Genomic DNA, 12,613 nt, shown 5'->3' on the forward strand with positions numbered 1-12,613 from the left:
ATTTATTTTTAGTGTGAGTTAGGAATACCAAGCCTTTGGTTTTCTGTACAAAAGCATTCATTTGGTAGCAGTCTCAAATTCTGCATCATTGGTAGCCACCAATAGCATGAATTGGAACTCATTTTATATAACCAAGTAAATCCACATGTAGTCTTCTACAGTAAACCAGTATCTCTATATACAATTCCAGGTGCTTCTGTTAAACAGCTGGGAAGCATCCAAACCATCTCTCTTCACAGGAGCTCCTGTACATGCATGCTCTGTTTATTAGTGTAAACAAGTGAAACTTGGAACAGCTTCAGTTTTCATACACTGATTTATATTTATTCTCATTGTGGCCTTTGTGCATCAACATGTAAACATCTTCCCCATCCCCCACAATCAATAGCCCCTGCTAAAACAATTGTACAGCACAGTTTGATTTGCTCTGAATTGCATGGCTTCCTGCAATAAAAGACTTCAAACTTTTGTTTTTAAAAAAAAAAAAACTTTAAAAAAAAAAGAGATTTTTTTTTAAAAAAATAATTTTTGGTAGCTTGTGTTGGAAGCAAATAACTTCTGAAATAAATTTAGGCACAGTCTGGTAAGTAGCTGCCAGAATGAGTGGAAGGAGCTCTCACTTGTCTCGCATGAGAACCATTTCTGTCAGGTGGATGAGGGCCTCTCTCTCAGGGGACGGCCGCAGCTTGCGGATCTCGCGCGTGGCGGCGTGGCAGTAGCGCTGGGCGAGGTAGGTCGTTTGCTGCACACCATCACTCTGATGGAAGGAGACAGAGATAGGAAACGGTGAACTCTAATCAGCCTTCTGCCTCTTCTAGTCACAGGGGGAAGTTTTAAGGTCAGTAAGTACCCTAACACATTATATTCTGATGGGGAAAGGAAGAGGATTCGTTCTGTAATCAGGGAAGCCCACCTACCTGCCCCAAACTGTCAAAGTACAAAAACTCATCCATGCTTAAACACCAACTCAACCATTACAGAACAGCACTGTTATTAATAGCAAACTAGAAATTAATGGTTTATCCCTTCCCCTCCTGCCCTAAATAGAGATGTACAAAACCCCCATGCTATTCTGAAAGATAGGTATTAATTTTGCACAGATCATTACTCAGTCCTTTTAGACCAGAGTCAATTAAAACTGGTATGGGGTGTGCACTGCAGTTACACAACTGACTAGTAATTATGTGCCACTTATACCAGCTATTGAATACAGCTATGCCTCAGCTGAAGGAACTGGGTTCATGCATGAGCTTTTTACTTATTATGTGGATTTTCTGCAATTGGAGGGAAAAAAAGAAAAAAAAGTTCTTCAGTACCTAGCATTTCTACTAAAACACTGTGCCAGTGGGAGAGCTGAGGAGCTTTGACTTGGCATTGTACACTGCATGCTACTCAGGAGGTATTTGACAATGCAGCCTTGCTATTTTACTTGAGAGATGATTTCAGACAGCAGCAGGGAGAGCAGAAATATTTGGTATTAGTCTTACCTGCAACACATATTTCCGTGCACGTTCAACATCTCCTGGCTTACTGAATCTCCTCATTATCATAGCATTCATTTCTGGAAACTAAGCACAAAGGAAGAAGGGTTTGTGTTTGCTTTTGAGTTGTTTTCCAGGTAGCTGCCTGCCATGCTAAGGTCAGAATGACGCCAAGTGCAGTCCTCTTCCCCTGTCACTGTTATTGCTACAGGTATAGCTTTACGTTTGTACTTGCAGTCTGCACAGGACTACGGTATAGCAGAGCCCAAGCATTGAAAACTTAAACCATCTGGCTCTGCTGGCTGTAGCCAGTTGGTAGCAGAAGTCAGCACCTGCCATTTTATCATGTTAAACAGATGCTCCAGTGTGGTTATTTCTGATGTGGCTACTACCTGGTGTATAATGTGCATCAGATATTCTATCACAGATGAATGGTTAGTGTTGGCAGTCCTAGAGAAAGCACCTCTACCCCCACACCTACAGAAGAACCCAGGATATTTGATTTTACAATGTTGCACAGTTCAGCTTGTAAAACCCCCTCGTGGTAACACTGGCATGTTCTCATGACATTCTCCTACATTTTCCATTGTGGTGGTATTTTATATATGCAGATTTTTTTTTTAAGAAGAGAAAAATTACAGCTATAATGTATTTTGTTTTCAGTCACATAGCATTTGTAGTTAGCACTGCATGCTCAATTCCCTGCAAATCAAGCAGGTAACTCAAGTCTGTTGTTTTGAGAAAAATCACATCACTTAGCTATATATGCAGCCTCTTTCTTCAGACAGTCTAGAAACACAAAAACCTAATGCTTAGCAAAATAAGGCCACAACTCAAGGCAGCTACTCCACAGAAAAATTCTTTTTAAGGGAAAGAGCTGTTTGTTCATCTTGCCTGAAAGAATAGAGTCAAACAGATTATTTTATTGGTGTACACTTTTAAACAATGATCTGCTTGCCTTGCACACCTTTTGTCCTGCAACTGCAGCTTTACAACCTTGCTCAGGTACAAACATGTAGCACCCATCTCTGTGCTGCGACATTTTCCTATTACTCATACATCGTCTTGGAGATGCATTCAGAAGTTCAGTGGTGACTCATACTTTATCTAAAAGAAGAAAGTCATGGCTTTTTCTAGGTCCTAGCTTCCTTCCCAGGTAATGACAATTTAATTGCACTCTTCATGCAATCAGTTTTCACAGTATTCATATTTACAGTTATATAGAATGCATATGGGATCACTTTTTATATTTAAGCACTAAAGGACAGGAAAAACCCCAAACTTGTAAGGCAGAGCTGTTATTAGCAACTCTGCATATTTAGTGGGCAGCACATCAGCATTTAACAGGAATGTTTATAATAAAAATAGACCTTCATTATTCAGCTGTACTCATTTAAGAGGAGCTTTAGAATTAGCATACACTAGTGTATTTCCTTAAAAAGTAAAAATGGGGTGGGTTGGTTTGTTTTTTTTTAACTGAGTGACCTAACTTTAAATACTGAATAAATAGGTTTTATATCAAGGTAAACATTTTTTTCTGCTTAATATTCTAATGCACAAAAGTGTATTTTAGAGGGAGGGGAGGGGAGAGGAGAGGATAGGAAGAAAAGGCATCTGTCACTGATGATCCAGAGCACATTAAAAACGAACAAATGTTTGTCAGAAAACAACCTGAGGAGTACCAGCTACATGAAAGTATAGAGCAATACTAATCTGAAAAGAAATCCTATAATTAATAATTACACTTTGGGCTGTCTTCAAGTCCTGGCTCATGAGTTTTTTCCTCAGATACAAAAATATGAAATATCTTTTAGTAGCATCACAAGTAGGTGTCTGTTGAAGCTCCACATTTTTTAGCACTCATGCTTTGTTTATATATCAGTTAAGACTGTAATGCTGTTCTTCCAGTTACTTGAAAACAGCAGAACAATTTCAGCAAAGAAGCCTTCTGGTTAATGCAGAAAACTTTGTAAGATGGTCAAGTTATCTTTCAATGCAAAAATGTACTCTTCCCATCTATCAAAGATATAAATGAGGAAAAGCATTTAAAAGTGACATTTAAAAGCATTTAAAGCTCTACAAAGAACAAGATTTTAAAATAGGACTGGCAGATTTTCTTGTATTTCTGTATTATGAACTAACTTATCTTGTAAAGCTAATTAAAAGATAGATGAAGTTCGAAGTCAGAGACAGACAACCCTAACAAATTAATAAAGAACAGTTTTAATTTAAAAATTGGAATGTTCAATACCCACAAGACAATCAATATCACCCATTCTCTGACATCTAAGACCTAACCTCTACTGCTGTACCATGAAAATTGGGTATTTTCAACATGCTTTGTTTCCTTCTACACACGGCTTTGGAACACACAAAAACAGTTTTACAACTCCATGCTCCCTTTCTACCTGAGTGTCTCACTGGTCTTTGGACAGCTCCAATTGCTGATGACACCATTCTGAAACAATGATTCACGAACATGCTTGTGAGTCCCCCAGATGAGTATGGGAGGACATTGAGGACATGGAGAACGTTGTCCTCAATATGTATTCATCTCCTTTGTCAATTGGCTGATACTCAGTGCTCCCCTGTCTTTTCTGAGATACAGATCCTTGTAAGTGCCCAAAGGATATGGAAGCAAACAGACGTGTATGCTCCACCTCCCCCCACAACAGGCTCTTTTGGAAGGGGAAATAAATCTCAAATTTGGGTTTTTTTTTGTTCTAATGATTTAGAACTTTTCCCGTGTCAACCTCTAAGCAATTCCACTGAGAGATCATAGACAAGCGCTCTGCTGGAACTAATTGTGCCAGTTTTTGTATCACACTGTGAAGCCTGGTAGGAAGGACTGCTTTTTAAGTCCCAAATCTGATTGCCTCTGGTGAACAAGACACTCGAGCAAGGAATTAAACCAGTTTCTTCCCTGTTTATAGATAAGCACCAATTTTAATATTTTTTTCATGTTGCTCACACTTCTTTTTTCATTCTGCTCTCCAGATAATTTTTAAGGCTCTGAAAATCTTGACCAATTTTATTGACCATGTTTTATTTATGACACTCTTTTCTCTTATCCAGCCTTCTGACAGGAAAGCTACCTGTGTTTATAACTGGATAATACTTGAGGACAAAGAGATTAAGAGATCAAATCCAACAAATAAAGGTACCCACCTAAATGCAAGACAGGGATTTCAATTCTTGGCCCCAGGTGAATACAAAGCCCAGAGCAAGGCAAAAAAGAGTCAAGCCTGGGAAGATGTCTCAGGAGAAAAAAAGCAAGAAGCTACTTAGGAATAACCTATACAAAATGTGCTAAACCTCTCTGAATACCTACAAGAGCCTAACAGTAAGTAGAGTTGTGCAGGAAGGTGTTTCTCATAACTTGTGTGTGCACAGAATCCATCTGATATTAAACACACTGATCGGTCACACATGCCCAAGTGTCTCTCTCACTGACACTGGAGATTTGATGTGTTTCAGCTGGTCCTGTGAGGAGCTGTTTACACTTTTTATTTTGAGGAAACGGCTTCCTCACTGACTTACCTGTCGACAAGCAAATAAGACGGGACCTGTAGCTAATCCAAGCTTGAGATCCGCTGCTGTTGGTTTCCCCAGATGGTCAGCACATGATGTAAAATCCAGCACATCATCTATCAGCTGGAAAAAATATACAAATTATTTAAAATTTATTTTAAAAAAATTAGAGCTAAATACAGAATAATCCTTGTTAAGGACAAGCTTTGTAGGAATGATTAAGACAGCCCACTTTGATTTCTACAGCACTTTGGAGAAGTTTGGATTTTAGATTCCATATAGTTCAACAAAAACACTACCTGAAAAGCTATGCCAACATTTTTTCCATACTGGTATGCAATCTCATGAACTTTGGGATCAGGGCAGCCTAGAATTGAAACCTGAAAAGAAAAAAATACCCAAATAAATAGAAAGCTTTAGTTAGCACCCACTTTTAGCCTCTAAACATAGGTGTGACACAGCCAGCACAGGCAGGAGGCATCTGGGAAATACAAAAAAAGCTGACTCAGGCACATTCTGGCTTATCTCTGTTCATGGAGACACATAACTAGCCAAGCTTACTAGAAAATAAGGCTGAACAGCAGGGCAGTATTAAAACTACATTCAAGTCTGCAAAGAGATGAGCTTCATTAAATATTTATCAGGCTTAGAAATTACGGTGCAAGGATAAAGAAGAAATGTGGATGCACTTCACATGCAGGGTAGCAGTCGTATACAGTCCAGTGATGGGGAAATTAAGCTAATTACATATATAAATCAGCCCGGGGATAACTGGAGGTCAGACAACAGATAAATGGACATTACATTTCTCATAAAAGATCAGAGCTGGATGTGTTGAAGCCAGCACAGGAGAGGCAGCTGACCTAAGTTTTAGCAAAAGAATATTTTTATAAGCTGATGTTAACTGTATCTGACTTGCTCAGGAAGATGAGTTGATTAGCTTCCAGGCAAAGGTACTGAGGGATAACTAATGGCAAAGAAAAGGCAGCAAATGAAGAAAGCACACCAAGCTGACTTGGTATCACTAAACTGAGACAAACAAAACATTTTACTTGAATGTACAATGAACTACTTGAGAGACAGAAATTTTGCTGAATAAATGCCACAAAACTAAAATACAGGACACTAAGGTTTGAGAATTAATATCTTGCCTCAAAGTAAGGGCAGTTATGCTTTTTGCATTTATGTACTGCTTATATATTTTGCAAAATGAGGTTATTTAAAGACTCAGATTTATTTCAACCTTAAATAACCCAATTAGGAACAGGGTACAAAAATCCATCCTGGTTTATTGCAGGCATTCCAAATCTGCTGTAACACAGGGAGTGAAGATACATTTTACTTAAGACTAAAAATATATGCCAGGAAAACTACACAATATAAAAATACGTAAGTGTGTGTGTGTGTGTATATATATACATATACATATATATATATATATATATTCTTTTTTAAGACTGTGTAAGGTAGGGTCATAAAGAAAACCCCTCCAACCCCAAAACCAACCCCAAACTAAAGTGAGTCCAGCAGTAGTGAGTAGCTTTAAAGGTGAACATGAAGATAGAAGTAAGAAACAACATTATATCCTAATAAATGTGATTCAACTTGCACAAAATGAGAGATTGTTTCATGCATTACTGCACTTCATAGCTGAGCATCAGAATACTTCCCAGTCATAACCTGCATCTGTGGATAACTAAGCCCCAGAGGAATCTGGATGACTGAGGAATTAACAATATTGAACATTTCCCACTTTTATTTAAAGGAGGAGGACAGTATAGCAGGAAAATAATGCTACTTATCTCTAACAATGATAAAAAATCCTGAAGGCTGTTGAACAGAGTGAACTGCAAATATGAGATATTTAAATTGATGTTGCTAGGGACTATCAAAGTAGAACATTTTGCCCTTTTATCCTTCTTTTGATGTTTGTCTCTTAAATAGCAGTATTTGCCCGAAGACCTAACATCTACTGCTGTACCATGCAAGCTTTTGTTTGCTTCTGTAATATAAATCACATAATACCAGCATGGCATGGGACTGCATCTATCCTGGCCTAATGAAATCCTTACCTATCTCCACATTTCATTCCATGTAGAAGATTAAAATATGGAATTCAGTGACAAAATTCTGGTTAATAGTAAAGGGTTGGAATGGGCAGTAGCTGGCAGAGGGTGAAAGGAAGCGCTGTGTAAAGAAAAGAGCTTCTCATTTAACCTGAAAGGTCATGTCTTGTTCAAAGACAAAAAAAAAGACAAAAATTAAAAATTCAGGAGATTTGTTTTGCCAGTCATCCTCCAGTGAGCAACCCTCTGACCATGACCACATCATAAACGTGCAATGACTGGGTTGTGTCTATCAGGAAGTTCCTTCAGGTTGCAATTTCTCAAGCTGCTCTTGTAGATTGTTGCCCCCAGCTGGACACGGGCCGGGCTGCAGCCAGGCAACCTCACTCCCACATGGAGTTTAACTGGAGCTGTACTGGGATAATGTTGTGGGATAATACATGCAGTTGCAAATACAAATCAGGATAACCAAGTCAATACCGTGTTGTGTGTTTAAATGATAAAACTCCCTCTTTGAAAATAGCCTAGAGCTCCCCAAATAGGTATGACTGGTTCATGACAATTTTAATCTTGCAAGAATTCAAACCTATCCTCCACTAAATCATGATGAAAAATCCTTCCTAATACCAAGTAGAACAAATTCTTTAGGAAAGTTCTTTAAATTCAGCAAAGCAGGACAATTTCCTTGGTGTTTTTTCAAACACACTTTTTTGCAAAAAAAAGTTGTTTCTGTTACGTTATATAGGAGACTATAAACCAATTTTGCCTCTTTACTGGATTTCACATCCATAAAATACAGCATCAGCTCTGGGTATATATATCCTGCTATAATCTGATATTTAATAAGTGACAATATGGCAGCTGGAGCTGAAAGCGTTTGCACATCTCTACCAGTGCTCTGTAGGTCAAAGAGGAAAACCTGCTGCTAGGCCAGAATATGCTTGAATAAACACTACAAGTGATGTTTTTTCTTGTACTCCTAGATTTGTGGACTCCATGGAAAGGAAAAGCTCTAAAATCTTCCCCTTTTCCAGCCATTCTCCTCCATGCCCATCTCCAGAAGCAGTCAGATTCCTGCTTTCTCACTCCTGGCTCATCTACCACTGTTTTTCTAGACAGTGTTCCTCTTTCCAGGAGAATCACAGAATAGCTTAGGTTGGAAGGAAAATCTGAAAGCCATCTGCTGAAAGGAGAGTTTACTTCACAGTTAGACCAGGTTTCTCAGAGCTATGTCCAGTAGATTTCTGAGCATCTCCAAGGATGAAAAATCATATACTCTGTCTTGGCTACTTGTTGCAATGTTTGACCAACCTCATGGAGAAATTTTTCCCCAAACCTAATTGAATTTTTCCACAGTACAACTGTGGAAAAACTGGTACAACTGGTCCTTTCACTGCACATCTCCCCATACTCTCTACATCCTCCAATTACAAGCTGGAGACGGCAGGAGGATTCCCCCTTTGTCTTCCCTACTCCAGACTCAAACCAGCTCTTGGCATATCATTTGCTCCAGCCTCTGCCCTCAAGGTGGCCCTTCACTGAACTCCCTGCAGTGCCCATGTGTGTCCTGTAGGAGGGAGCCCAGCCCTGTGGTCTCACAGCCACTGCCCTGGATGTGCTGCTGCACTGGCAACGATGCCCCCTCCCCATGTTTGTCCTCCACTGCTGCTGGGAATGCCGCCAACTTCTCCGGGCTCCTCAAATGCTCCTGGGAACTGCTCTTGAGGAGGGGGTGATGGAGGCCTCCTTGGCAGAGGGAGATGTCTACACAAGGCAGACAACTATCTTGTCCTAAGTCTGCATATTCATGCATTTGACCTTTTCTCAAGTGATTAATATTTTAACAGGTTAACCAAGTCCTTGTTTGTGCAGAATTGTACTTTGCAGTAGCAAAGATTATCTGCCTGAATATATGTGATCTATTTATTCAAATATTTTTCACAGCAAAAGAAATACCCCCAAAGGACTTACTGTATTTTAAATAACTAAGGAGATTAACTAGCTGACCATGCTATCTGACTATGCTATTACCCTATATCTGCCATAAGACATTATTACATCCTGCAGGTCTAGTTGGGCTGGGGGGATTCAATTCTGCTGGTGGGGGTCAGAGGTCTAATTTTCCTAGGCACTGGTTCCACATGCTGGTAGGGTTTTCTGATGGAGCCCTGTGCACCAAACTAGGAACTGGTTGGAGCAGGAGCTCACAGGTAGATCCAGAGCTGCAGACTACTGGTTTATTCAGTCCCTTCCACAGCCTTACACAAGGGAGGCACAAGCTTCCTCCTAATATGGAAGTCAAGACTCTCTAGTGCACCTTTAGCAAGCACAATTTAATCCCTCATCTGAAAGTGTACCAAATATAAACAGCTTTATGAGACTCAGGAATTTACATTACAGCAGGGTTTAAAAAAGGACAGAAAGTTATTTTGCTATCTCCAGCTGGCCTGGTGACCAAACAGAAATTCCACTTCAGCTTTATTGTTTCTGAATTCTTGAACTAAAGTCACCTCATGTTTCTCTGAAAAATGCCTTGCAGTAACTAAGGCTTCAATGACTCTGGGCCACCTGCCACTGTTTCCTTTTACAATACATTTTGATTGAAACTCTGGTAACATTCCCCCATGCAGAACTATTGTAGAAATAAACCTAAGACTGGAATGGCTCTTAACATCTTGAACAGACTATTCTGTCCCTAAGTCCTAACTTAAAGAATTTTGATTTAAATGCAGTAATGCTTTGGTGGTACAGAATGTATCAATTAAATGTGAATGTCATGTTTAGTCCTTTTTACAGGAATAGTCTACTCTTCCATTTCTAAAGCATGGCACCATGGAATTCTAAGGTGCCACCTGAACTTGTTTGATATCTTCTTTCCAGTTAATACTTGTATTTTATTCAACCACAGCAACAAATGAGGTTTTTCCTATCATTAACAGGAACAGAACTGCTTTTAAAGCCCATAATCTCTTATTTTGTCCCTGAAAACAAGATATGAATACTATTGATTCCCTAACTGAATTTCCTTTCAAGACAGAACTGGTGATGCTGCTTATCATTTTTTATACAGAAAACAGAACTCCCTTCTGATTCCATTTCCTCAGTAGCCAAAGCCATCTAAACAAAAATCCCTTTTAACTGCTATCAATAGAGCTCTCCTAATCCATGCAGAAAGAAACTGAGGGAAACATATGTATTCAACTCATTGGTACTATGTGCAGCAAGTAAGGATTTGCCATGAGAGACCTTTTCTCTCAGTTTTCCTTTCTAACACAAATTTTACAGCATATGAAATTCCAGCAATTCAGCAATGGAACAACTCAGACCAGCCACTAGAAGAAAAGCAGCCAAACACCCTCTTGACCAGCATCACAGCCTCAATCTTGAGGGAAGTGCTTAAATCCTTAACTCTTGCAAGTCATGAAAAGGAAAAAGCTTAAATCAGCACATTTGTAGGGAGAATCCAGCCAGTGGGAAAGTGATTTCTCTTATCTGCTAAGATTCTTTAAGGCAGACTGTCAAAATGAATATTAAAACTTGTGCATGTTTTTTCTGGGGTAGCAGAATAATGTGATGCTCTCTACTAGTCCAGGTGCCTACTGATACAAAACAAGACATGCAAAAGAAAATTTTCAGGGTCCTATTGCCATTAATATGAGCAATCCAGAAGATTTGATTTCTTTCCTCCAACTAGAATAAAAGGTATTTTCCCTCCCCTGAAATCCATGTGTCTCATTCTATGTGATCATTTTGATATAAGCTATTTTCAACTGCTGTCTGTTGTACAAATGTACCAGTTCTCTGAGAACAAAGGAAGATGATTAACATTAGCCCAGATTTTTAGTCTAATTCTCTTAGAACTCTTGCTTGCTATAGAATCCATCAGTTATACTGCCTTTCACTAAAAAGAATAAACAAATCTCTCTTTTGGGGTGAAATTATTACCCACCTCTATTTTCTGCACTAAAACCGAACATCTATTTTTGTTTAAGAACATAATCTTGAATTGGATCTATTTGTAATCAAGTAAGAGAATGGAGTGACAGGGTTGGATAAAGCAACTGATAATTAAAACCCACAGACAAATCAAGAGGTACATGCTTCTGGTTTTTTACAATGTGATGTAGAGATATCAGGAAAATATTTTCACACAGAGGGTGGCTGGGTACTAGAAAAGACTCTCCAGGAAAGTGGTCACAGCACTGAACCTGACAGAGTTCAAGAAATGCTTCGACAATGCTCTCAGGCACGTGGTGTGACTCTTGGGGTGTCCCATGCAGGGACAGAAGTTGGACTTGATCTTGATGGGCCCCTTCCAATGCAGCTTACTCTCTGATTATATGAATTAATTGTTTCCTCCCACTGCTACCATTCCATTTAAGGTCTCACTCAGCACCAAGGAATAGGGACAGATGTCAAAGAAGATTCAAAATCAAATTATAGGCTCAAAAATTATAAACTGAGTTTAAAACCACTGTCTCAAAGTTGCAGAATTTCGTGATTTGAAGATTGCCATCATTATGATTATTTGAACATGATTTTGATTCCATTGAGAATAACAATAAATCCGTGCATAAATAAAAAATGCAAATTGAAAGTGAAAACCAATATTGGAGGCTACACAGCTGAACTGTGATAAAATTCACAATCTAACCCATTCACATTCTGGCAGAATACCATTACAAGGGTTTGCTTTGGAGGGTCTCCAGAGCAAACAGCAATACTAGGAGTTTAGCTGTGAAGCTTACAGTATGGTATGTTAACTTCAGAAGAGACAGACGTACATACTGCTTTACAACTGTTTGCTATCAGACTCGCTGTCTTCTTAAAAGTCTTCTCGAGGTAGTGAGCAAATCTCTCATTCTCGTTTTCCTTGGAACCCAGCTGGAGGAATTCACCTAAAAAGTTGCACAGATTGGAAGTTTTATTTGTGGGTTTACTGCTTAGGCAAGCAAATGGGAAGATAAAAAATAGGAAAAAACCTTACCACGCACCAGATCTTCAATCACCTGAGTTAGAACAGAGATGATAGTAGTATTTCCAATTCGTGCTAAAGCTACAGAAGCTGCTGAGAGGATGAAGTCACCAGCTAGAACAGCCTAAGAACAACAACAACAACAAGGTGATTCCTTAAGTCTTTTCCTGTGTTACTCCAGACAGTACAATTTCCCTTATTTGTCAGATCTACCCATATTACATAACTTTTCTACATAAAGCACAAATATCTAATTTTAAGAGCAAAAAACCACATAACCAAATATTGAAATCTGAGTAATTTTTGAATCTCTATCTTATAGTACTGTTTATATTTTTCTGTATAAGCACTGTCCTCTATGTATGCAATATGTGTTTGCTTATGAAGTTTTTCTGAACATCAGTTCTCTATTCGACCATTCTCTTGTGGCTTGTTGCCACATTCTCTTGTTGCACCATGTGAACTCCAAACTGCCCCAAGTTCCTTCCTTGCAGTTTCTGGTGAAGACCTTTCTTGTAATCCTCTGTGAGGAAAATACTAATTTAAAAAAAAAAATTTCC

The 12,613-nt window shown here is 38.9% G+C and overlaps 1 protein-coding gene across 2 annotated transcripts in view; it reads right to left on the reverse strand.

The window, feature by feature from the left end:
* Positions 1–12,613, reverse strand: part of PDSS1 (decaprenyl diphosphate synthase subunit 1) — a 23,432-nt gene continuing 10,819 nt past the window's right edge. Inside the window, exons 7-12 of one of the 2 annotated variants that reach the window (XM_058832979.1) lie at positions 12,066–12,177; positions 11,867–11,976; positions 5,312–5,392; positions 5,022–5,135; positions 1,488–1,568; positions 1–757 (exon numbers count right to left, since the gene is read on the reverse strand). In XM_058832979.1, the coding sequence (XP_058688962.1) occupies positions 617–757; positions 1,488–1,568; positions 5,022–5,135; positions 5,312–5,392; positions 11,867–11,976; positions 12,066–12,177 (639 nt within the window). In that variant the 3' untranslated portion in view covers positions 1–616. The remainder of the gene's footprint in view (positions 758–1,487; positions 1,569–5,021; positions 5,136–5,311; positions 5,393–11,866; positions 11,977–12,065; positions 12,178–12,613) is intronic. The other variant, XM_058832978.1, reaches the window with a different exon arrangement.

Source organism: Poecile atricapillus, chromosome 2, assembly GCF_030490865.1.
Source record: "Poecile atricapillus isolate bPoeAtr1 chromosome 2, bPoeAtr1.hap1, whole genome shotgun sequence".
Lineage (NCBI taxonomy): Eukaryota > Metazoa > Chordata > Aves > Passeriformes > Paridae > Poecile > Poecile atricapillus.